Below are 27,165 nucleotides of genomic sequence, written 5' to 3'. Positions count from 1 at the left end.
TGCGCAACTCACAAAAGTGTTACCCAGTTCCCAGTTGGCCTACTTCTTCATTGCACAAAGGAATAACCTCAACCAAATTCCAAAGACTGGTGACATCCAGTGGAAGCGGTAGGAACTGAAAACAGGTTCATAAGAAATATCCCTGGGCAATGACAACTCAGGGAACAGAGAGAGAAAAAAAATTTCGGAACAGTTAGTCCTCTGGGTTTTGCCTGCTACATAGGTTCTGTTATACTCACAGACATGATTCAAACAGTTTTAGAAACTTCAGAGTGTTCTCTATCGAAATATATGATTAATATGCATATCTTATATTTTTGGCATGAATAGCAGGAAGTTGAAATTGGGCACACTATGTATCCAAAAGTGAAAATTCTGCCCCCTAGCCCCAAGAGGCTTTAGAGCGTTGGACTAGTAACCGCAAGGTTGCAAGTTCAAATCCCCGAGCTGACAAGGTACAAATCTGTCGTTCTGCCCCCGAAAAGGTAGTTAACCCACTAGGCTGTCATTGAAAATAAGAATTTGTTCTTAATAACCTCTTAAGGATCAATGTCACGCTTCTCCTTTATAGCATGAGAGATACTTTATTTATTTTATATAACGTTGCAATAATTTATGGCTTTTAAATAGGCACATTCTTTTCTCCTCTACCTTGGATTTTTGTTTTGTTTTAACCATAAACCTCAATATAATCTGGCAGCGTAATTACATTTAAAAACATTTCTTCAACAGTGTGTTAGAAAAATGAAAGTAAAAGAATGTGAAAGATTTGAACCCAGGTCTGGAAAGGTCAACCTGAGGTCAACGGATGAATAGAAACTTCAGACTCCATTGATTGTCGACAGGCACGTGGATGGAACTGTTGTTGGGTGACATTTAGCATTAATTGTTTGGTGTGTGAGACATTTTATTTTTTTAACTAGGCAAGTCAGAAAAGACATGGGTGTATCATTCATTTTTAAATAAAACACATGGATGTGGAAAACACAGAATGTCCCTTCAACATTTTACTAATTAAACTTCACCTGCTTCCCCTTCTTCTGAACTATTTCTCAATACAGTGTCAGTGCAGTAATACCACCAAGCGGCCACTAGATGGAGGTGTAGGACCACTACATAAGGTAATGCAGGGTACCGTACCGTGTAGTATTGAAGTAGTCAAGCCAGAACTCGGGTTCTGCAGCCACAGAGGAGCTTTTGAAGTCAACTCTGCATTACAAGTCAACATCTCTGCCTGACTATCCCCCATATTCCCTAACACTCCACCATATATACATCTCCACAGTCACACCGTGCTGCTCAGTGTGTGTACAACACCAGTCACACCGTGCTGCTCAGTGTGTGTACAACACCAGTCACACCGTGCTGCTCAGTGTGTGTACAACACCAGTCACACCGTGCTGCTCAGTGTGTGTACAACACCAGTCACACCGTGCTGCTCAGTGTGTGTACAACACCAGTCACACCGTGCTGCTCAGTGTGTGTACAACACCAGTCACACCGTGCTGCTCAGTGTGTGTACAACACCATATATACATCTCCACAATCACACCGTGCTGTTCAGTGTGTGTACAACACCAGTCACACCATGCTGCTCAGTGTGTGTACAACACCAGTCACACCGTGCTGCTCTGTGTGTGTACAACACCAGTCACACCGTGCTGCTCAGTGTGTGTACAACACCAGTCACACCGTGCTGCTCAGTGTGTTTACAACACAATATATACATCTCCAGTCACACCATGCTGCTCAGTGTGTGTACAACACCAGTCACACCGTGCTGCTCAGTGTGTTTACAACACCAGTCACACCGTGCTGCTCAGTGTGTGTACAACACCATATATACATCTCCACAGTCACACCGTGCTGCTCAGTGTGTGTACAACACCAGTCACACCGTGCTGCTCAGTGTGTTTACAACACCATATATACATCTCCACAGTCACACCGTGCTGCTCAGTGTGTGTACAACACCAGTCACACCGTGCTGCTCAGTGTGTGTACAACACCAGTCACACCGTGCTGCTCAGTGTGTGTACAACACCATATATACATCTCCACAATCACACCATGCTGCTCAGTGTGTGTACAACACCATATATACATCTCCACAATCACACCATGCTGCTCAGTGTGTGTACAACACCAGTCACACCGTGCTGCTCAGTGTGTGTACAACACCAGTCACACCATGCTGCTCAGTGTGTGTACAACACCAGTCACACCATGCTGCTCAGTGTGTGTACAACACCAGTCACACCGTGCTGCTCAGTGTGTGTACAACACCAGTCACACCGTGCTGCTCAGTGTGTGTACAACACCAGTCACACCGTGCTGCTCAGTGTGTGTACAACACCATATATACATCTCCACAATCACACCATGCTGCTCAGTGTGTGTACAACACCAGTCACACCGTGCTGCTCAGTGTGTGTACAACACCAGTCACACCGTGCTGCTCAGTGTGTTTACAACACAATATATACATCTCCAGTCACACCATGCTGCTCAGTGTGTGTACAACACCAGTCACACCGTGCTGCTCAGTGTGTGTACAACACCATATATACATCTCCACAATCACACCGTGCTGCTCAGTGTGTGTACAACACCATACAGTGCCTTGCGAAAGTATTCGGCCCCCTTGAACTTTGCGACCTTTTGCCACATTTCAGGCTTCAAACATAAAGATATAAAACTGTATTTTTTTGTGAAGAATCAACAACAAGTGGAACACAATCATGAAGTGGAACGACATTTATTGGATATTTCAAACTTTTTTAACAAATCAAAATTGGGCGTGCAAAATTATTCAGCCCCCTTAAGTTAATACTTTGTAGCGCCACCTTTTGCTGCGATTACAGCTGTAAGTCGCTTGGGGTATGTCTCTATCAGTTTTGCACATCGAGAGACTGACATTTTTTCCCATTCCTCCTTGCAAAACAGCTCAGTGAGGTTGGATGGAGAGCATTTGTGAACAGCAGTTTTCAGTTCTTTCCACAGATTCTCGATTGGATTCAGGTCTGGACTTTGACTTGGCCATTCTAACACCTGGATATGTTTATTTTTGAACCATTCCATTGTAGATTTTGCTTTATGTTTTGGATCATTGTCTTGTTGGAAGACAAATCTCCGTCCCAGTCTCAGGTCTTTTGCAGACTCCATCAGCTTTTCTTCCAGAATGGTCCTGTATTTGGCTCCATCCATCTTCCCATCAATTTTAACCATCTTCCCTGTCCCTGCTGAAGAAAAGCAGGCCCAAACCATGATGCTGCCACCACCATGTTTGACAGTGGGGATGGTGTGTTCAGTGTGATGAGCTGTGTTGCTTTTACGCCAAACATAACGTTTTGCATTGTTGCCAAAAAGTTCAATTTTGGTTTCATCTGACCAGAGCACCTTCTTCCACATGTTTGGTGTGTCTCCCAGGTGGCTTGTGGCAAACGACACTTTTTATGGATATCTTTAAGAAATGGCTTTCTTCTTGCCACTCTTCCATAAAGGCCAGATTTGTGCAATATACGACTGATTGTTGTCCTATGGACAGAGTCTCCCACCTCAGCTGTAGATCTCTGCAGTTCATCCAGAGTGATCATGGGCCTCTTGGCTGCATCTCTGATCAGTCTTCTCCTTGTATGAGCTGAAAGTTTAGAGGGACGGCCAGGTCTTGGTAGATTTGCAGTGGTCTGATACTCCTTCCATTTCAATATTATCGCTTGCACAGTGCTCCTTGAGATGTTTAAAGCTTTGGAAATCTTTTTGTATCCAAATCCGGCTTTAAACTTCTTCACAACAGTATCTCGGACCTGCCTGGTGTGTTCCTTGTTCTTCATGATGCTCTGCGCTTTTAACGGACCTCTGAGACTATCACAGTGCAGGTGCATTTATACGGAGACTTGATTACACACAGGTGGATTGTATTTATCATCATTATTCATTTAGGTCAACATTGGATCATTCAGAGATCCTCACTGAACTTCTGGAGAGAGTTTGCTGCACTGAAAGTAAAGGGGCTGAATAATTTGGCACGCCCAATTTTTCAGTTTTTGATTTGTTAAAAAAGTTTGAAATATCCAATAAATGTCGTTCCACTTCATGATTGTGTCCCACTTGTTGTTGATTCTTCACAAAAAAATACAGTTTTATATCTTTATGTTTGAAGCCTGAAATGTGGCAAAAGGTCGCAAAGTTCAAGGGGGCCGAATACTTTCGCAAGGCACTGTATATACATCTCCACAGTCACACCGTGGCACAGGGAAGTGAACATGAGACAGGGATGTTCAATCATTCAGGAGTCATGATAAGCCTTGCTGATGAAGACAGATGGAGGCTGCTGTGTGTCTGTGTGCTTGTGTGTGTGTGTGTGTGTTTGTATGTGTGTATGGGTGTGTGTCTACGTGTGTGTGTGTGTTACCTTGAAGACGAGCAGCATTAAGAGCAGTAGTAGAATGACCTGGATGCTGATGACAAACAGCTGGGAGATGAGATGGGCCAGCACAGTCTCCAATGAACTAACACCTGGAGAGAGAGAGGAGACAGAGAGAGAGAAGGAGAACGAAGGAGAGAGTGAAATAGAGGAGAGGAGAAAGGGAGGGAGGGAGGGAGGGAGAGAGAGAGAACGAAGGAGAGAGTGAAATAGAGGAGAGGAGAAGGGGAGGGAGAGAGAGAGAACGAAGGAGAGAGTGAAATAGAGGAGAGGAGAAAGGGAGGGAGGGAGGGAGGGAGAGAGAGAGAACGAAGGAGAGAGTGAAATAGAGGAGAGGAGAAGGGGAGGGAGAGAGAGAGAACGAAGGAGAGAGTGAAATAGAGGAGAGGAGAAGGGGAGGGAGAGAGAGAACGAAGGAGAGAGTGAAATAGAGGAGAGGAGAAGGGGAGATAGGGAGAGAGAACGAAGGAGAGAGTGAAATAGAGGAGAGGAGAAAGGGAGGGAGGGAGAGAGAACGAAGGAGAGAGTGAAATAGAGGAGAGGAGAAGGGGAGGGAGAGAACGAAGGAGAGAGTGAAATAGAGGAGAGGAGAAGGGGAGATAGGGAGAGAGAACGAAGGAGAGAGTGAAATAGAGGAGAGGAGAAAGGGAGGGAGGGAGAGAGAACGAAGGAGAGAGTGAAATAGAGGAGAGGAGAAAGGGAGGGAGGGAGGGAGGGAGAGAGAGAGAACGAAGGAGAGAGTGAAATAGAGGAGAGGAGAAGGGGAGGGAGAGAGAGAGAACGAAGGAGAGAGTGAAATAGAGGAGAGGAGAAGGGGAGGGAGAGAGAGAGAACGAAGGAGAGAGTGAAATAGAGGAGAGGAGAAGGGGAGATAGGGAGAGAGAACGAAGGAGAGAGTGAAATAGAGGAGAGGAGAAAGGGAGGGAGAGAGAGAGGAGACAGCGAGAGAGAAAACGTAGGAGAGAGTGAAATAGAGGAGAGAGGAGAAAGGGAGGGAGAGAGAGAGAGGGAGAGAATAGTGGGACAGGAGAAAAGGAAGAAGAAGGTGGGGAGAAGACAATTTAATGTTCTGACCAACTGGCCCATGGTGATTTAACCAGATCTTCTGATTACTGGTCAGGATAATCCACCTCCCCCTAGTGGTCTGTACTGGTCACTACATAGATAATGACCACAAACTGTCAATGCATATAAAAATGGAACCATATTCCGTATATCCAAGCCAGTTCCACTGTGTTGTGTCATTGTTCTCCTCTAATCAGGGACTGATTTAGACCTGGGACACAAGGTGGGTGATTCCCCTCTAATCAGTGACTGGTTTAGACCTGGGACACCAGGTGGGTGATTCCCCTCTAATCAGGGACTGGTTTAGACCTGGGACACCAGGTGGGTGATTCCCCTCTAATCAGGGACTGATTTAGACCTGGGACACCAGGTGGGTGATTCCCCTCTAATCAGGGACTGGTTTAGACCTGGGACACCAGGTGGGTGATTCCCCTCTAATCAGGGACTGGTTTAGACCTGGGACACCAGGTGGGTGATTCCCCTCTAATCAGGGACTGGTTTAGACCTGGGACACCAGGTGGGTGATTCCCCTCTAATCAGGGACTGGTTTAGACCTGGGACACCAGGTGGGTGATTCCCCTCTAACCAGGGACTGATTTAGACCTGGGACACCAGGTGGGTGATTCCCCTCTAATCAGGGACTGATTTAGACCTGGGACACCAGGTGGGTGATTCCCCTCTAATCAGGGACTGGTTTAGACCTGGAACACCAGGTGGGTGATTCCCCTCTAATCAGGGACTGATTTAGACCTGGGACACCAGGTGGGTGATTCCCCTCTAATCAGGGACTGATTTAGACCTGGGACACCAGGTGGGTGATTCCCCTCTAATCAGGGACTGGTTTAGACCTGGGACACCAGGTGGGTGATTCCCCTCTAATCAGGGACTGGTTTAGACCTGGGACACCAGGTGGGTGATTCCCCTCTAATCAGGGACTGATTTAGACCTGGGACACCAGGTGGGTGATTCCCCTCTAACCAGGGACTGATTTAGACCTGGGACACCAGGTGGGTGATTCCCCTCTAACCAGGGACTGATTTAGACCTGGGACACCAGGTGGGTGATTCCCCTCTAATCAGGGACTGGTTTAGACCTGGGACACCAGGTGGGTGATTCCCCTCTAATCAGGGACTGGTTTAGACCTGGGACACCAGGTGGGTGATTCCCCTCTAATCAGGGACTGGTTTAGACCTGGGACACCAGGTGGGTGATTCCCCTCTAACCAGGGACTGATTTAGACCTGGGACACCAGGTGGGTGATTCCCCTCTAATCAGGGACTGGTTTAGACCTGGGACACCAGGTGGGTGATTCCCCTCTAATCAGGGACTGGTTTAGACCTGGGACACCAGGTGGGTGATTCCCCTCTAATCAGGGACTGGTTTAGACCTGGGACACCAGGTGGGTGATTCCCCTCTAATCAGGGACTGGTTTAGACCTGGGACACCAGGTGGGTGATATTAATGATCAGGTAGAACAGAAAACCAGCAGGGTAAGAGTTGAATACCCCGGGGCTATATAGTGCACTAGTTTTGTCCGGTGCGCTATATAGATAACAGGGTGGCATTGGGGACACTTGGGCCCTCGTCAACAGTAGTGCACTAAATAGGGTATAGGGTGCCATTTGGAACACAGTTTGTTATCCACTTAATGAACCTCTTACCTGCAACCCAGCACCTGTCCATTAGTCCCTCCTTCCTCTCTATCACGAAGGACAGAGCCGTCAAGCCCACTGCCAGGTAGAACGTGATGCTGTGTAGAGAGAGAAGGGAGGGGAGAATGGAGAGAGAAGGTGTGCAGGAGAGAGAGAAGAAGGGAAGGGAGAGAATGAGGGGAGAGAGAAGGAGGGAGGGGGGGAGAGAGAAGGAGGGAGGGGGGAGAGAGAAGGGAGAGTGAGAGAGAGAAGGGAGGGTGAGAGAGAGAAAGAAGGGTGAGAGGGAGGAGGGGGAGAGAGAGCAGAAGGGAGGGGGGAGAGAGAGAGAAGGGAGGGGGAGAGAGAGGAGGGGGAGAGAGAAGGGAGGGTAAGAGAGAGAGGGGAGGGGGGAGAGAGAAGGGAGGGGGGAGAGAGAGAAGGGAGGGGGGGAGGGAGGAGGGGGAGAGAGAGCAGAAGAGAGGGGGAGAGAGAGAGAAGGGAGGGGGAGAGAGAGGAGGGAGGGGGAGAGAGAAGGGAGGGGGAGAGAGAGAAGGGAGGGGGAGAGAGAAGGGAGGGGGAGAGAGCGAAGGGAGGGGGAGAGAGAGAAGGGAGGGGGGAGAGAGAGAAGGGAGGGGGGAGAGAGAGAAGGGAGGGGGAGAGAGAGAAGAAGGGAAAGATGAGAGGGAGGAGGGGAGAGAGAGCAGCAGGGAGGGGGGAGAGAGAGAGAAGGGAGGGGGAGAGAGAGGAGGGGGAGAGAGAGAGAAGGGAGGGGGAGAGAGAGGAGGGGGAGAGAGAAGGGAGGGGGAGAGAAAGAAGGGAGGGGGGAGAGAGAGCAGAAGGGAAAGAGGAGAGGGAGGAGGGGAGAGAGAGCAGAAGGGAGGGGGAAATAGGAGAGACAAGGAAAGCAGGAAAAGAGAGAACTACAGCTTCGTCTCAGTAAAGCTGACTAGGTTCAGACGTGGACTGAATCTCTACCTCAGAACGGCTCCTGGCGTCACAAACGTGGTGAAGTCTGAGTTCATGCTGCCATAGATGGGCTCCTCAAACTGGAAAGAGAAACGGGACAAAGAGAAATAGTCAGTTGAATATTTTCCTCCCAGTGTGCATCTGTGTATTGATCAGGGACCAGTGGAACGGACCAAGGTTATACATTCAATAAGGCAGGCTACATCACAGTAGGTGCGACTCTCGCTCACATTTAAGAACTTCATACTTAATCTAATTTGAGTTAAAATCATGACGTTTCAACCATCAATGGCCCTCGTCAGAATCAATGGCCTTGGCAAGAAAACATGTTTCTGTAGCATAAGGAAGCTAGGTTAGCATCAAGGCTAGTGGGTGGGGATGGCAAAATACTATCAACAGAGTGGGATCCCCAAATAGCACCCTATTCCCTACATAGTGCACTACTTTTGTCCAGAGCCTTATGGGAATAGGGTGCCTTTAAGGGTGCAGTGAGTGTTTTAAGGGGTTGTTGTTGTCCTACCTTGACAGGAAGAGAGACCAGGTAAGACATGCTCCCCATCTTATACTGGACGAAGTCCTGAGGAGGGAACAGACTGTTTCACTTCACTACTGGATGTATCTTTATCAACAGCTGGGCTGCATCTCAACAGTCTGAACAAGCTACTTCAATAGCTGGGCTGCATCTCAACAGTCTGAACAAGCTACTTCAATAGCTGGGCTGCATCTCAACAGTCTGAACACGTGCCTTCAACAGCTGGGCTGCATCTCAACAGTCTGAACAAGCTACTTCAACAGCTGGGCTGCATCTCAACAGTCTGAACAAGTGACTTCCTCACCTCATCACATTTCATTAATCTGCACTGATGTAAAAAAGAACTGGACAGATGGAAAGTGTTTCCAGTAGGCATTGATTTGCCATGTTGCTTTCATCCATGGTGTTTTTAGATCAGTCCAGATGAGGAGAAGAGACCCGGAGAGAAAGACCCTGCTGCCATGCAGTCAGTGTGTATTACACTAGATAAAGATATCATCTGTATAAGTAAGGTTTTGAAAGCCAGACGGCGCCATTAAACAATAAGGCTCCGTTCACATTGAAGAAAGAGCAGGTAGATCTGCAGGGAGGAAACAACAGGGAACTCTGGTTCTACCTCAAAGGCATCGGCTAGTTTCTTCTGAAGCATCATGGCGATCTGTTGATCTGGTGACAAAAACACACTACGAGGTGAAAACAATGGCATCATTATCAAGTCTATTATCGCTTGAAAAAACACATTTGATTGGTCAATTTAATAAACATTAAAAAAAACATCTCAAGATGAACCATCATTAAAATGCCTTTTCCAATCTCCATCATTTGGGAGATAAACCATCATTCAGAAGACCCACACAGTTACACTACCACCTAGTGGTCATTTTCACAGACAACGTATCTATTCCATTGTATTGTATTGTATTGTATTCCAGTGTATTGTATTGTATGGTATGGTATTGTATTGTATTCCAGTGTATTGTATTGTATGGTATGGTATTGTATTGTATTGTATTGTATTGTATTGTATTGTATTATAATTCTACTCTAGTCTCTCTGAGGGTGAATTCTTTCACACTGTGTCACATGCCAACAGACTGCGGAGTGAAAGCTTACTGGTCAGGTCCAACCAGACGTGCACCGACCCTCCATCCACCACCTCCTTAGAGACCTGCCGCTGGATCATCCTGCATAATACAACACACACCACAGAACAAACATGATACTGTATAATACAACACACACCACAGAACAAACATGATACTGTAAGGATCCTGTATAATACAACACACACCACAGAACAAACATGATACTGTAAGGATCCTGTATAATACAACACACACCACAGAGACATGATACAGTAAGGATCCTGTATAATACAACACACACCACAGAGACATGATACTGTAAGGATCCTGTATAGTACAACACACACCACAGAGACATGATACAGTAAGGATCCTGTATAATACAACACACACCACAGAGACATGATACAGTAAGGATCCTGTATAGTACAACACACACCACAGAGACATGATACAGTAAGGATCCTGTATAGTACAACACACACCACAGAACAGAGACATGATACAGTAAGGATCCTGTATAGTAAAACACACACCACAGAACAGAGACATGATACTGTAAGGATCCTGTATAGTACAACACACACCACAGAACAGAGACATGATACTGTAAGGATCCTGTATAGTACAACACACACCACAGAGACATGATACTGTAAGGATCCTGTATAGTACAACACACACCACAGAGACATGATACAGTAAGGATCCTGTATAGTACAACACACACCACAGAGACATGATACAGTAAGGATCCTGTATAGTACAACACACACCACAGAACAGAGACATGATACAGTAAGGATCCTGTATAATACAACACACACCACAGAGACATGATACAGTAAGGATCCTGTATAGTACAACACACACCACAGAACAGAGACATGATACAGTGAGGATCCTGTATAATACAACACACACCACAGAACAGACATGAGTACTTTATGGCTTGGCAACATTACAGTGCATTGGGAAAGTATTCAGACCCCTTCTCTTTTTCCACATTTTGTTACGTTACAGCCTTATTGTAAAATGGATTAAATCGTTTTCCCCCCACAATACCCCATAATGACAAAGCTAAAACACACATTTTTGTTCTGTTGGAAGGTGAACCGTCGCCACAGTCTGATGTCCTGAGCGCTCTGGAGCAGGTTTTCATCAAGGATTTCTCTGTACTTTGCTCTGTTCATCTTTCCCTCGTTCCTGACTAGTCTCACAGTCCCTAGTCCCTGCCGCTAAAACATCCCCACAGCATGATGCTGCCACCACCATGCTTCACCGTAGGGATGGCGCCAGGTTTCTTCCAGATGTGACACTTGGCATTCAGGCCTAAGAGTTCAATCTTGGTTTCATCAGACCAGATAATCTTGTTTCTCATGGTCTGAGAATCCATTAGGTGCCTTTTGGCAAACTCCAAGCGGGCTGTCGTGTGCCTTTTACTGAGGAGTGGCTTCCGTCTGGCCACTCTACCATAAAGGTCTGATTGAGGGAGTGATGCAGAGATGATTATCCATCTGGAAAGTTCTCCCATCTCCACAGAGGAACTCTGGAGCTCTGTCAGACTGACCATCAGGTTCTTGCTTACCTCCCTGACCAAGACCCTTCTCCCCCGATTGCTCAGTTTGGCCAGGCGGCCAGCTCTAGGAGGAGTCTTGGTGATTCCAAACTTCTTCCATTTAAGGATGATGGAGGCCACTGTGTTCTTGGGGAACTTCAATACTGCAGAAATGTTTTGGTACCCTTCCCCAGATCTGTGCCTCGACACCATCCTGTGTCGTGGCTTGGTTTTTGCTCTGACATGCACTGTCAACTGTGGGACCTTATATAGACAGGTGCGTGCCTTTCCAAATCATGTCCAATCAATTGAATTTACCACAGGTAGACTCCAATCAAGTTGTAGAAACATCAAGGATGATCAATGGTAACAGGATGCACCTGAGCTCAATTTCCAGTCTCATAGCAAAGAATCTAAATACTTATGTAAATACGCTATTCGTTTTTATTTTTTTATTATACATTTGCAAACATTTCTAAAAACCTGTTTTTGCTTTGTCATTATGGGTTATTATGTGTAGATTGATGAGGGAATTGTTTTATTTAATACATTTTCGTCTACATAATGAGATTATTATGGATAGGAGCAAGAATATTTTTATTTGTCAAACGGCAAATTAAGCTTCATGTCACCAGAATAAGACCCTGGATATCGATTGGAAAGGAGCATCAAGCTCATCACCGTGCTTTTTCACCACCCTGTGAAGTTCATCATAACATGTTTCACCTGTAGTCTAATACACTGTATGGTTTCCTGAGTCGTAGTGGGAGGACAACACACCATGTCATCTGTAGTCTAATAAACTGTATGGTTTCCTGAGTCGTAGTGGGAGGACACCTCAACATGTCATCTGTAGTCTAATAAACTGTATGGTTTCCTGAGTCGTAGTGGGAGGACACCTCAACATGTCATCTGTAGTCTAATAAACTACATGGTTTCCTGAGTCGTAGTGGGAGGACCACACAACATGTCATCTGTAGTCTAATAAACTGTATGGTTTCCTGAGTCGTAGTGGGAGGACCACACAACATGTCATCTGTAGTCTAATAAACTGTATGGTTTCCTGAGTCGTAGTGGGAGGACAACACAACATGTCATCTGTAGTCTAATAAACTGTATGGTTTCCTGAGTCGTAGTGGGAGGACCACACACCATGTCATCTGTAGTCTAATAAACTACATGGTTTCCTGAGTCGTAGTGGGAGGACAACACAACATGTCATCTGTAGTCTAATAAACTGCATGGTTTCCTGAGTCGTAGTGGGAGGACACCTCAACATGTCATCTGTAGTCTAATAAACTACATGGTTTCCTGAGTCGTAGTGGGAGGACACCACAACATGTCATCTGTAGTCTAATAAACTGTATGGTTTCCTGAGTCGTAGTGGGAGGACACCTCAACATGTCATCTGTAGTCTAATAAACTGTATGGTTTCCTGAGTCGTAGTGGGAGGACACCACAACATGTCATCTGTAGTCTAATAAACTGTATGGTTTCCTGAGTCGTAGTGGGAGGACCACACAACATGTCATCTGTAGTCTAATAAACTGCATGGTTTCCTGAGTCGTAGTGGGAGGACACCTCAACATGTCATCTGTAGTCTAATAAACTGTATGGTTTCCTGAGTCGTAGTGGGAGGACACCTCAACATGTCATCTGTAGTCTAATAAACTGTATGGTTTCCTGAGTCGTAGTGGGAGGACCACACAACATGTCATCTGTAGTCTAATAAACTGTATGGTTTCCTGAGTCGTAGTGGGAGGACACCTCAACATGTCATCTGTAGTCTAATAAACTGTATGGTTTCCTGAGTCGTAGTGGGAGGACAACACAACATGTCATCTGTAGTCTAATAAACTGTATGGTTTCCTGAGTCGTAGTGGGAGGACACCTCAACATGTCATCTGTAGTCTAATAAACTGCATGGTTTCCTGAGTCGTAGTGGGAGGACACCACAACATGTCATCTGTAGCCTAATAAACTGTATGGTTTCCTGAGTCGTAGTGGGAGGACAACACAACATGTCATCTGTAGTCTAATAAACTGTATGGTTTCCTGAGTCGTAGTGGGAGGACCACACACCATGTCATCTGTAGTCTAATAAACTGTATGGTTTCCTGAGTCGTAGTGGGAGGACAACACAACATGTCATCTGTAGTCTAATAAACTGTATGGTTTCCTGAGTCGTAGTGGGAGGACCACACAACATGTCATCTGTAGTCTAATAAACTGTATGGTTTCCTGAGTCGTAGTGGGAGGACAACACAACATGTCATCTGTAGTCTAATAAACTGTATGGTTTCCTGAGTCGTAGTGGGAGGACCACACACCATGTCATCTGTAGTCTAATAAACTGTATGGTTTCCTGAGTCGTGGTGGGAGGACAACACAACATATCATCTGTAGTCTAATAAACTGTATGGTTTCCTGAGTCGTAGTGGGAGGACAACACAACATGTCATCTGTAGTCTAATAAACTGCATGGTTTCCTGAGTCGTAGTGGGAGGACACCACAACATGTCATCTGTAGTCTAATAAACTGTATGGTTTCCTGAGTCGTAGTGGGAGGACCACACAACATGTCATCTGTAGTCTAATAAACTGTATGGTTTCCTGAGTCGTAGTGGGAGGACACCTCAACATGTCATCTGTAGTCTAATAAACTGTATGGTTTCCTGAGTCGTAGTGGGAGGACCACACAACATGTCATCTGTAGTCTAATAAACTGTATGGTTTCCTGAGTCGTAGTGAGAGGACCACACAACATGTCATCTGTAGTCTAATAAACTGTATGGTTTCCTGAGTCGTAGTGGGAGGACACCTCAACATGTCATCTGTAGTCTAATAAACTGTATGGTTTCCTGAGTCGTAGTGGGAGGACCACACAACATGTCATCTGTAGTCTAATAAACTGTATGGTTTCCTGAGTCGTAGTGGGAGGACAACACAACATGTCATCTGTAGTCTAATAAACTGTATGGTTTCCTGAGTCGTAGTGGGAGGACAACACAACATGTCATCTGTAGTCTAATAAACTGTATGGTTTCCTGAGTCGTAGTGGGAGGACACCACAACATGTCATCTGTAGTCTAATAAACTACATGGTTTCCTGAGTCGTAGTGGGAGGACACCTCAACATGTCATCTGTAGTCTAATAAACTGCATGGTTTCCTGAGTCGTAGTGGGAGGACACCTCAACATGTCATCTGTAGTCTAATAAACTGTATGGTTTCCTGAGTCGTAGTGGGAGGACACCTCAACATGTCATCTGTAGTCTAATAAACTGTATGGTTTCCTGAGTCGTAGTGGGAGGACACCTCAACATGTCATCTGTAGTCTAATAAACTGTATGGTTTCCTGAGTCGTAGTGGGAGGACAACACAACATGTCATCTGTAGTCTAATAAACTGTATGGTTTCCTGAGTCGTAGTGGGAGGACCACACAACATGTCATCTGTAGTCTAATAAACTGTATGGTTTCCTGAGTCGTAGTGGGAGGACACCACAACATGTCATCTGTAGTCTAATAAACTGTATGGTTTCCTGGGTCGTAGTGGGAGGACACCTCAACATGTCATCTGTAGTCTAATAAACTGTATGGTTTCCTGAGTCGTAGTGGGAGGACCACACAACATGTCATCTGTAGTCTAATAAACTGTATGGTTTCCTGAGTCGTAGTGGGAGGACCACACAACATGTCATCTGTAGTCTAATAAACTGTATGGTTTCCTGAGTCGTAGTGGGAAGACACCACAACATGTCATCTGTAGTCTAATAAACTGTATGGTTTCCTGAGTCGTAGTGGGAGGACCACACAACATGTCATCTGTAGTCTAATAAACTGTATGGTTTCCTGAGTCGTAGTGGGAGGACACCACAACATGTCATCTGTAGTCTAATAAACTGTATGGTTTCCTGAGTCGTAGTGGGAGGACCACACAACATGTCATCTGTAGTCTAATAAACTGTATGGTTTCCTGAGTCGTAGTGGGAGGACACCACAACATGTCATCTGTAGCCTAATAAACTGTATGGTTTCCTGAGTCGTAGTGGGAGGACCACACAACATGTCATCTGTAGTCTAATAAACTGCATGGTTTCCTGAGTCGTAGTGGGAGGACCACACAACATGTCATCTGTAGTCTAATAAACTACATGGTTTCCTGAGTCGTAGTGGGAGGACCACACAACATGTCATCTGTAGTCTAATAAACTGCATGGTTTCCTGAGTCGTAGTGGGAGGACACCTCAACATGTCATCTGTAGTCTAATAAACTGTATGGTTTCCTGAGTCGTAGTGGGAGGACCACACAACATGTCATCTGTAGTCTAATAAACTGTATGGTTTCCTGAGTCGTAGTGGGAGGACCACACAACATGTCATCTGTAGTCTAATAAACTGTATGGTTTCCTGAGTCGTAGTGGGAGGACACCTCAACATGTCATCTGTAGCCTAATAAACTGTATGGTTTCCTGAGTCGTAGTGGGAGGACACCTCAACATGTCATCTGTAGTCTAATAAACTGTATGGTTTCCTGAGTCGTAGTGGGAGGACCACACAACATGTCATCTGTAGTCTAATAAACTGCATGGTTTCCTGAGTCGTAGTGGGAGGACCACACAACATGTCATCTGTAGTCTAATAAACTACATGGTTTCCTGAGTCGTAGTGGGAGGACCACACAACATGTCATCTGTAGTCTAATAAACTGCATGGTTTCCTGAGTCGTAGTGGGAGGACACCTCAACATGTCATCTGTAGTCTAATAAACTGTATGGTTTCCTGAGTCGTAGTGGGAGGACCACACAACATGTCATCTGTAGTCTAATAAACTGTATGGTTTCCTGAGTCGTAGTGGGAGGACCACACAACATGTCATCTGTAGTCTAATAAACTGTATGGTTTCCTGAGTCGTAGTGGGAGGACACCTCAACATGTCATCTGTAGTCTAATAAACTGTATGGTTTCCTGAGTCGTAGTGGGAGGACCACACAACATGTCATCTGTAGTCTAATAAACTGCATGGTTTCCTGAGTCGTAGTGGGAGGACCACACAACATGTCATCTGTAGTCTAATAAACTGTATGGTTTCCTGAGTCGTAGTGGGAGGACCACACAACATGTCATCTGTAGTCTGATAAACTGTATGGTTTCCTGAGTCGTAGTGGGAGGACAACACAACATGTCATCTGTAGTCTAATAAACTACATGGTTTCCTGAGTCGTAGTGGGAGGACAACACAACATGTCATCTGTAGTCTAATAAACTGTATGGTTTCCTGAGTCGTAGTGGGAGGACCACACAACATGTCATCTGTAGTCTAATAAACTGCATGGTTTCCTGAGTCGTAGTGGGAGGACCACACAACATGTCATCTGTAGTCTAATAAACTGTATGGTTTCCTGAGTCGTAGTGGGAGGACCACACAACATATCATCTGTAGTCTAATAAACTGTATGGTTTCCTGAGTCGTAGTGGGAGGACAACACAACATGTCATCTGTAGTCTAATAAACTGTATGGTTTCCTGAGTCGTAGTGGGAGGACCACACAACATGTCATCTGTAGTCTAATAAACTGTATGGTTTCCTGAGTCGTAGTGGGAGGACAACACAACATGTCATCTGTAGTCTAATAAACTGTATGGTTTCCTGAGTCGTAGTGGGAGGACCACACAACATGTCATCTGTAGTCTAATAAACTGCATGGTTTCCTGAGTCGTAGTGGGAGGACCACACAACATGTCATCTGTAGTCTAATAAACTACATGGTTTCCTGAGTCGTAGTGGGAGGACACCTCAACATGTCATCTGTAGTCTAATAAACTGTATGGTTTCCTGAGTCGTAGTGGGAGGACACCTCAACATGTCATCTGTAGTCTGATAAACTGTATGGTTTCCTGAGTCGTAGTGGGAGGACAACACAACATGTCATCTGTAGTCTAATAAACTACATGGTTTCCTGAGTCGTAGTGGGAGGACCACACAACATGTCATCTGTAGTCTAATAAACTGTATGGTTTCCTGAGTCGTAGTGGGAGGACACCACAACATGTCATCTGTAGTCTAATAAACTGTATGGTTTCCTGAGTCGTAGTGGGAGGACCACACAACATGTCATCTGTAGTCTAATAAACTGTATGGTTTCCTGAGTCGTAGTGGGAGGACCACACAACATGTCATCTGTAGTCTAATAAACTGTATGGTTTCCTGAGTCGTAGTGGGAGGACAACACAACATGTCATCTGTAGTCTAATAAACTGTATGGTTTCCTGAGTCGTAGTGGGAGGACACCACAACATGTCATCTGTAGTCTAATAAACTACATGGTTTCCTGAGTCGTAGTGGGAGGACCACACAACATGTCATCTGTAGTCTAATAAACTGTATGGTTTCCTGAGTCGTAGTGGGAGGACACCTCAACATGTCATCTGTAGTCTAATAAACTGTATGGTTTCCTGAGTCGTAGTGGGAGGACCACACAACATGTCATCTGTAGTCTAATAAACTGTATGGTTTCCTGAGTCGTAGTGGGAGGACACCACAACATGTCATCTGTAGCCTAATAAACTGTATGGTTTCCTGAGTCGTAGTGGGAGGACAACACAACATGTCATCTGTAGTCTAATAAACTGTATGGTTTCCTGAGTCGTAGTGGGAGGACCACACAACATGTCATCTGTAGTCTAATAAACTACATGGTTTCCTGAGTCGTAGTGGGAGGACCACACAACATGTCATCTGTAGTCTAATAAACTGTATGGTTTCCTGAGTCGTAGTGGGAGGACCACACAACATGTCATCTGTAGTCTAATAAACTGTATGGTTTCCTGAGTCGTAGTGGGAGGACAACACAACATGTCATCTGTAGTCTAATAAACTGTATGGTTTCCTGAGTCGTAGTGGGAGGACACCACAACATGTCATCTGTAGCCTAATAAACTGTATGGTTTCCTGAGTCGTAGTGGGAGGACAACACAACATGTCATCTGTAGTCTAATAAACTGTATGGTTTCCTGAGTCGTAGTGGGAGGACAACACAACATGTCATCTGTAGTCTAATAAACTGTATGGTTTCCTGAGTCGTAGTGGGAGGACCACACAACATGTCATCTGTAGTCTAATAAACTGTATGGTTTCCTGAGTCGTAGTGGGAGGACCACACAACATGTCATCTGTAGTCTAATAAACTGTATGGTTTCCTGAGTCGTAGTGGGAGGACAACACAACATGTCATCTGTAGTCTAATAAACTGTATGGTTTCCTGAGTCGTAGTGGGAGGACACCTCAACATGTCATCTGTAGTCTAATAAACTGTATGGTTTCCTGAGTCGTAGTGGGAGGACCACACAACATGTCATCTGTAGTCTAATAAACTGTATGGTTTCCTGAGTCGTAGTGGGAGGACACCTCAACATGTCATCTGTAGTCTAATAAACTGTATGGTTTCCTGAGTCGTAGTGGGAGGACACCTCAACATGTCATCTGTAGTCTAATAAACTGTATGGTTTCCTGAGTCGTAGTGGGAGGACCACACAACATGTCATCTGTAGTCTAATAAACTGTATGGTTTCCTGAGTCGTAGTGGGAGGACACCTCAACATGTCATCGCGCAACTTCAAGTTGACTTTGATATGATGGTTATTATATCAATATTTTTGCATTTTACAGACACAAAAAGGTCCCACCATGTCCAATGAACAAATGATCTGTCTGCTAACTGTTTCCATCACAACTGTCATGATTAAACAATTCAAAAATGTATACGGTTTGACCTGTGGAAGGAAACCTGGTTATTGACAGTGTTTTAGAGTGAAGGGGAGAAGAGAACAGAAGAGAAGACAGGAGAACAGAAGAGAAGAGAAGACAGGAGAAGAGAAGAGAGGAGAACAGAAGAGAAGAGAAGACAGGAGAAGAGAAGAGAGGAGAACAGAAGAGAAGACAGGAGAACAGAAGCGAAGACAGGAGAACAGAAGAGAAGACAGGAGAACAGAAGAGAAGACAGGAGAACAGAAGAGAAGAGAAGACAGGAGAACAGAAGAGAAGACAGGAGAACAGAAGAGAAGAGAGGAGAACAGAAGAGAAGAGAAGACAGGAGAACAGAAGAGAAGACAGGAGAACAGAAGAGAAGACAGGAGAACAGAAGAGAAGACAGGAGAACAGAAGAGAAGAGAAGACAGGAGAACAGAAGAGAAGACAGGAGAACAGAAGAGAAGAGAGGAGAACAGAAGAGAAGACAGGAGAACAGAAGAGAAGACAGGAGAACAGAAGAGAAGACAGGAGAACAGAAGAGAAGACAGGAGAACAGAAGAGAAGAGAAGACAGGAGAACAGAAGAGAAGACAGGAGAACAGAAGAACAAGGGAAGAAGATGAGACTAGACTAGAGACAGGTCCAGAGGTAGGTCTCACCTCTTGGTCAGGTAGCTGGTAAAATTCTTTCCAAACCCGATGACGGCCCAGTACTCTCCGTTATAGGCCCCTGCAAAAGCCTCAGCATGGGACAGGTTCACCTAGGGCAGGGAGGGACAGGGGACAGCATCAGTGACAATAGCTAGGTCTTAAATTATACCCTATTCCTCCATCTAGTGGACTAACTCTGACCAGGAGGACAGTGTTACACCCTATTCCTCCATCTAGTGGACTAAGTCTGACCAGCAGGACAGTGTTACACCCTATTCCTCCATCTAGTGGACTAAGTCTGACCAGGAGGACAGTGTTACACCCTATTCCTCCATCTAGTGGACTAAGTCTGACCAGGAGGACAGTGTTACACCCTATTCCTCCATCTAGTGGACTAAGTCTGACCAGGAGGACAGTGTTACACCCTATTCCTCCATCTAGTGGACTACTTCCCAGTGAGCACGGTCCAATGCCTTTGTCCATTGATGTTGAAATGACGTCTGCCCTGGCTTTGATTTCAACAACCACAGACAACGTTTTCTGGTCACCTCTGTACACGCCTTAATCTCAACGTCCAAACACATCCGGTCCAGCCTCAATTTGGTCCCAAAAAAGTATACCGTACAGCACTGCACTGTACTCTACTGTACTGTCCAAACTTGTGAAACAGACATTATGATTGGTTAAGATTTGGTCCGGTTCAGACCAATCAAATGTGGTCTTTATTTGGGGGGCGGAGCTCATTAGAATAATGTTCATTTCCAGATTTCCATTTTGGTAATTCAGCAGATGCTCTTATCCAGAGAGACTTTCAGTCAGAGCATTCAACTAAGGTAGATAAACAATCACATATCACAGTCAAAGCAAGGAAAAATGCACCTTGTTTTAATAAAGGTTACATTTCTTTTTTTTTTAAGTCCTAGAGAGATTTACAGTTATCAAAACGTCACCCCAGGGTAAGAATTACACGAAACACAGCCCTTATTCGAAGTGTTTCTAAAATCCACTATGGGAAAAATTAGTGGTGGAAAAACGATTGGAACCATTTCCCTGTTTGACCGCTAGGTTTTATGGGTATTATAACTCATAATGTGGTACTCTATACATCTTTTAGATGTAATTTTGCTCACGGGATTTTGACCAGGAGGACAGTGTGGTAGATACTCTGACTGTTTCGCCGTACTGTAATAACAAAACACACAATTTAAAGGTGAATTATAGAGTTCGCTCTGAAAGTGCTTTTGCTTGGCTTGTTTCTGTACAGACACACAGCACATGAACGTGTTTTTGGAATGATAAAGAGCGGAGCAGAAGTGAAACTAGCTACCTAGAGGTAAACAGGGACTGAGTGTAGAGTGTAACTCTTCTTACTTCCTCTTTTAGGTCGTGCCCCTCCTCCACAACAAACTCTGTCTGACCCCTTAATACCGAACAAACTGACATTTAGTTTGCCTCCAGACTGAAACAGGGAGGGACTACCTGAACTTGTCCAATAAGAAACGCTTGTTTTTCCTTTTCCGTGTCAAAACGCTTTGCTACGGTATGCACTAATGAATGCCACCCAGTTGATTGGTCCAGTACCTGTTGCACGCTGGAGTTGTCCAGGAAGGAGAGCAGGGATTGGCTATAGGAGCTGGAGGAGGTCTCATTGTTGACCACAGCCACCTGTATTTCTTTGGGGTCTCCTCCGATACACAGACACATCAGAGAGATCTGGATGACTGGCAGAAGGAACTGGAAACACAGGGACCTGGACAGATACCAGACACTGGGTCAAATACTATTGGAAATCTTTCATTTTCATTCTACTACTACTCCTCTTAGTCATCATCATCTGCCTCCTCCTCATCATCATCCTCATTATCATCCTCACCACCACCATCATTCAAATCTTTATCATCCTCATAAACACCATCACCCTTCATCATCACCACCACCACCAAAATCACTATCACCATCACTACCACCACCATCATCATCCTCACCCTGGCATTCTCTTCATCCGCACCGTGGTCTTGATAATCAGAGCTGCGATGTTCCTCCACTTTGGCATCACATGCCTGACTCGTACCTTCCAGTCCGCTACACACACACACACACACACACACACACACACACACACACACACACACACACACACACACACACACACACACACACACAGTTTAAGCAGCAATGTTCAGCAATGTTCAGCAGTGTTCGTCTACAGTGTAGTGTCCACACAACCCTACATTTACCTGAGTAAATACAGTGTAGTGTCCACACAACCCTACATTTACCTGAGTATATACAGTATAGTATCCATACATCCCTACATTTACCTGAGTATATACAGTATAGTGTCTATACAACCCTACATTTACCTGAGTATATACAGTAGTGTCCATTACAACCCTACATTTACCTGAGTATATACAGTGTAGTGTCCATACAACCCTACATTTACCTGAGTATATACAGCATAGTGTCCACACAACCCTACATTTACCTGAGTAAATACAGTGTAGTGTCCATACAACCCTACATTTACCTGAGTATATACAGTGTAGTGTCCATTACAACCCTACATTTACCTGAGTATATACAGTGTAGTGTCCATACAACCCTACATTTACCTGAGTATATACAGTGTAGTGTCCATACAACCCTACATTTACCTGAGTATATACAGTGTAGTGTCCATTACAACCCTACATTTACCTGAGTATATACAGTGTAGTGTCCATTACAACCCTACATTTACCTGAGTATATACAGTGTAGTCTCCATACAACCCTACATTTACCTGAGTATTTGGGCAGCTCTTCAACTGGTCCCGGCCCGACTCCCAGGATTGGTTGACTCTCGTCCCGGCCGCTCTCGAATGATTGGCTGCTCTCTAGGACCCCGCCCAGAGGGGAGGTGCTGTGTTTGGAGCCCACCTGGTCTGAGGTCTCACACAGCTGCAGGAAGGCTTTCTCCAGGGTCTGCAGTGGGTGGATGGGGCAGTAGAGGAGATAGACAACACAGTCAATTGAACACACAGATAACACAGTCAAGGGTTTATATGATCAGTGGTCAACACAGAAAGCAGTCAACACAGAAAGCAGTCAACACAGTCAGACGTCTCACATAGCTGTGGGAGTCTACAGTGGGTGGGTGGTAGGAGGCAATAGGGTCAATGTAGGGCTACTGTCAGCAGGACTGTTGTCTAGTGGTGATAAAGGGTTACTGTTGTCTAGCAGTGATAAAGGTTTACTGTTGTCTAGTGGTGACAAAGGGTTACTGTCAGCAGGACTGTTGTCTAGTGGTGATAAAGGGCTACTGTTGTCTAGTGGTGATAAAGGGTTACTGTTGTCTAGTGGTCATAAAGGGTTACTGTCAGCAGGACTGTTGTCTAGTGGTGATAAAGGGTTACTGTTGTCTAGTGGTGATAAAGGGTTACTGTTGTCTAGCAGTGATAAAGTGTTACTGTTGTCTAGTGGTGATAAAGTGTTACTGTTGTCTAGTGGTGATAAAGGGTTACTGTTAGCAGGACTGTTGTCTAGTGGTGATAAAGGCTTACTGTTGTCTAGTGGTGATAAAGGGTTACTGTCAGCAGGACTGTTGTCTAGTGGTGATAAAGGGTTACTGTCAGCAGGACTGTTGTCTAGTGGTGATAAAGGGTTACTGTTGTCTAGTGGTGATAAAGGGTTACTGTTGTCTAGTGGTGATAAAGGGTTACTGTTGTCTAGTGGTGATAAAGGGTTACTGTTGTCTAGTGGTGATAAAGGGTTACTGTTGTCTAGCAGTGATAAAGGGTTACTGTTGTCTAGTGGTGATAAAGGGTTACTGTTAGCAGGACTGTTGTCTAGTGGTGATAAAGGGTTACTGTTGTCTAGTGGTGATAAAGGGTTACTGTTGTCTAGTGGTGATAAAGGGTTACTGTTGTCTAGTGGTGATAAAGGGTTACTGTTAGCAGGACTGTTGTCTAGTGGTGATAAAGGGTTACTGTTGTCTAGTGGTGATAAAGGGTTACTGTTGTCTAGTGGTGATAAAGGGTTACTGTTAGCAGGACTGTTGTCTAGTGGTGATAAAGGGTTACTGTTAGCAGGACTGTTGTCTAGTGTTGATAAAGGGTTACTGTTGTCTAGTGGTGATAAATGGTTACTGTTGTCTAGTGGTGATAAAGGGTTACTGTCAGCAGGACTGTTGTCTAGTGGTGATAAAGGGTTACTGTTGTCTAGTGGTGATAAAGGGTTACTGTTGTCTAGTGGTGATAAAGGGTTACTGTTGTCTAGTGGTGATAAAGGTTTACTGTTGTCTAGTGGTGATAAAGGGTTACTGTTGTCTAGTGGTGATAAAGGGTTACTGTTGTCTAGTGGTGATAAAGGGTTACTGTTAGCAGGACTGTTGTCTAGTGGTGGTAAAGGGTTACTGTTGTCTAGTGGTGATAAAGGGCTACTGTTGTCTAGTGGTGATAAAGGGTTACTGTTGTCTAGTGGTGATAAAGGGTTACTGTTGTCTAGTGGTGATAAAGGGTTACTGTTGTCTAGTGGTGATAAAGGGTTACTGTTGTCTAGTGGTGATAAACGGTTACTGTTGTCTAGTGGTGATAAAGGGTTACTGTTGTCTAGTGGTGATAAAGGGTTACTGTTGTCTAGTGGTGATAAAGGGCTACTGTTGTCTAGTGGTGATACAGGGTTACTGTTAGCAGGACTGTTGTCTAGTGGTGATAAAGGGTTACTGTTAGCAGGACTGTTGTCTAGTGGTGATAAAGGGTTACTGTCAGCAGGACTGTTGTCTAGTTGTGATAAGGGTTACTGTTGTCTAGTGGTGATAAAGGGTTACTGTCAGCAGGACTGTTGTCTAGTGGTGATAAAGGGTTACTGTTAGCAGGACTGTTGTCTAGTGGTGATAAAGGGTTACTGTTGTCTAGTGGTGATAAAGGGTTACTGTTGTCTAGTGGTGATAAAGGGTTACTGTTGTCTAGTGGTGATAAAGGCTTACTGTTGTCTAGTGGTGATAAAGGGTTACTGTTGTCTAGTGGTGATAAAGGGTTACTGTTAGCAGGACTGTTGTCTAGTGGTGATAAAGGGTTACTGTTGTCTAGTGGTGATAAAGGGTTACTGTTGTCTAGTGGTGATAAAGGGTTACTGTTAGCAGGACTGTTGTCTAGTGGTGATAAAGGGTTACTGTTGTCTAGTGGTGATAAAGGGTTACTGTTGTCTAGTGGTGATAAAGGGTTACTGTTGTCTAGTGGTGATACAGGGTTACTGTTGTCTAGTGGTGATACAGGGTTACTGTTGTCTAGTGGTGATAAAGGGTTACTGTTAGCAGGACTGTTGTCTAGTGGTGATAAAGGGTTACTGTTGTCTAGTGGTGATAAAGGGCTACTGTTAGCAGGACTGTTGTCTAGTGGTGATAAAGGGTTACTGTTGTCTAGTGGTCATAAAGGGTTACTGTCAGCAGGACTGTTGTCTAGTGGTGATAAAGGGTTACTGTTGTCTAGTGGTGATAAAGGGTTACTGTTGTCTAGCAGTGATAAAGGGTTACTGTCAGCAGGACTGTTGTCTAGTGGTGATAAAGGGTTACTGTCAGCAGGACTGTTGTCTAGTGGTGATAAAGGGTTACTGTTGTCTAGTGGTGATAAAGGGCTACTGTTGTCTAGTGGTGATAAAGGGTTACTGTTGTCTAGTGGTGATAAAGAGTTACTGTTAGCAGGACTGTTGTCTAGTGGTGATAAAGGGCTACTGTTGTCTAGTGGTGATAAAGGGTTACTGTTGTCTAGTGGTGATAAAGGGTTACTGTTGTCTAGTGGTGATAAAGGGTTACTGTCAGCAGGACTGTTGTCTAGTGGTGATAAAGGGTTACTGTCAGCAGGACTGTTGTCTAGTGGTGATAAAGGGTTACTGTTGTCTAGTGGTGATAAAGGGTTACTGTTGTCTAGTGGTGATAAAGGGTTACTGTTGTCTAGTGGTGATAAAGGGTTACTGTTGTCTAGTGGTGATAAAGGGTTACTGTTGTCTAGCAGTGATAAAGGGTTACTGTTGTCTAGTGGTGATAAAGGGTTACTGTTAGCAGGACTGTTGTCTAGTGGTGATAAAGGGTTACTGTTGTCTAGTGGTGATAAAGGGTTACTGTTGTCTAGTGGTGATAAAGGGTTACTGTTGTCTAGTGGTGATAAAAGGGTTACTGTTAGCAGGACTGTTGTCTAGTGGTGATAAAGGGTTACTGTTGTCTAGTGGTGATAAAGGGTTACTGTTGTCTAGTGGTGATAAAGGGTTACTGTTAGCAGGACTGTTGTCTAGTGGTGATAAAGGGTTACTGTTAGCAGGACTGTTGTCTAGTGTTGATAAAGGGTTACTGTTGTCTAGTGGTGATAAATGGTTACTGTTGTCTAGTGGTGATAAAGGGTTACTGTCAGCAGGACTGTTGTCTAGTGGTGATAAAGGGTTACTGTTGTCTAGTGGTGATAAAGGGTTACTGTTGTCTAGTGGTGATAAAGGGTTACTGTTGTCTAGTGGTGATAAAGGTTTACTGTTGTCTAGTGGTGATAAAGGGTTACTGTTGTCTAGTGGTGATAAAGGGTTACTGTTGTCTAGTGGTGATAAAGGGTTACTGTTAGCAGGACTGTTGTCTAGTGGTGGTAAAGGGTTACTGTTGTCTAGTGGTGATAAAGGGCTACTGTTGTCTAGTGGTGATAAAGGGTTACTGTTGTCTAGTGGTGATAAAGGGTTACTGTTGTCTAGTGGTGATAAAGGGTTACTGTTGTCTAGTGGTGATAAAGGGTTACTGTTGTCTAGTGGTGATAAACGGTTACTGTTGTCTAGTGGTGATAAAGGGTTACTGTTGTCTAGTGGTGATAAAGGGTTACTGTTGTCTAGTGGTGATAAAGGGCTACTGTTGTCTAGTGGTGATACAGGGTTACTGTTAGCAGGACTGTTGTCTAGTGGTGATAAAGGGTTACTGTTAGCAGGACTGTTGTCTAGTGGTGATAAAGGGTTACTGTTGTCTAGTGGTGATAAAGGGCTACTGTTAGCAGGACTGTTGTCTAGTGGTGATAAAGGGTTACTGTTGTCTAGTGGTCATAAAGGGTTACTGTCAGCAGGACTGTTGTCTAGTGGTGATAAAGGGTTACTGTTGTCTAGTGGTGATAAAGGGTTACTGTTGTCTAGCAGTGATAAAGGGTTACTGTCAGCAGGACTGTTGTCTAGTGGTGATAAAGGGTTACTGTCAGCAGGACTGTTGTCTAGTGGTGATAAAGGGTTACTGTTGTCTAGTGGTGATAAAGGGCTACTGTTGTCTAGTGGTGATAAAGGGTTACTGTTGTCTAGTGGTGATAAAGAGTTACTGTTAGCAGGACTGTTGTCTAGTGGTGATAAAGGGCTACTGTTGTCTAGTGGTGATAAAGGGTTACTGTTGTCTAGTGGTGATAAAGGGTTACTGTTGTCTAGTGGTGATAAAGGGTTACTGTCAGCAGGACTGTTGTCTAGTGGTGATAAAGGGTTACTGTCAGCAGGACTGTTGTCTAGTGGTGATAA

At 44.7% G+C, this 27,165-nt stretch overlaps 1 protein-coding gene across 4 annotated transcripts in view; it reads right to left on the bottom strand.

The window, feature by feature from the left end:
- LOC118936589 (ABC transporter G family member 20-like) overlaps window positions 1-27,165 on the bottom strand; it is a 71,022-nt gene that overhangs the window by 10,164 nt on the left and 33,693 nt on the right. For all 4 annotated transcript variants that reach the window (XM_036961003.1, XM_036961007.1, XM_036961006.1 and 1 more), the window contains 10 exons: window positions 22,449-22,629; window positions 21,649-21,745; window positions 21,245-21,413; window positions 19,673-19,773; window positions 9,734-9,804; window positions 9,237-9,286; window positions 8,609-8,665; window positions 8,098-8,168; window positions 7,153-7,241; window positions 4,415-4,518 (listed from right to left, as the gene is read on the bottom strand). In XM_036961003.1, the coding sequence (XP_036816898.1) occupies window positions 4,415-4,518; window positions 7,153-7,241; window positions 8,098-8,168; window positions 8,609-8,665; window positions 9,237-9,286; window positions 9,734-9,804; window positions 19,673-19,773; window positions 21,245-21,413; window positions 21,649-21,745; window positions 22,449-22,629 (990 nt within the window). The remainder of the gene's footprint in view (window positions 1-4,414; window positions 4,519-7,152; window positions 7,242-8,097; window positions 8,169-8,608; window positions 8,666-9,236; window positions 9,287-9,733; window positions 9,805-19,672; window positions 19,774-21,244; window positions 21,414-21,648; window positions 21,746-22,448; window positions 22,630-27,165) is intronic.

This window comes from Oncorhynchus mykiss, chromosome 23 (genome assembly GCF_013265735.2).
Source record: "Oncorhynchus mykiss isolate Arlee chromosome 23, USDA_OmykA_1.1, whole genome shotgun sequence".
NCBI lineage: Eukaryota > Metazoa > Chordata > Actinopteri > Salmoniformes > Salmonidae > Oncorhynchus > Oncorhynchus mykiss.
The sequence above is the reverse complement of the archived record's forward strand: the minus strand, read 5'-3'. Positions and strand labels throughout refer to the sequence as shown.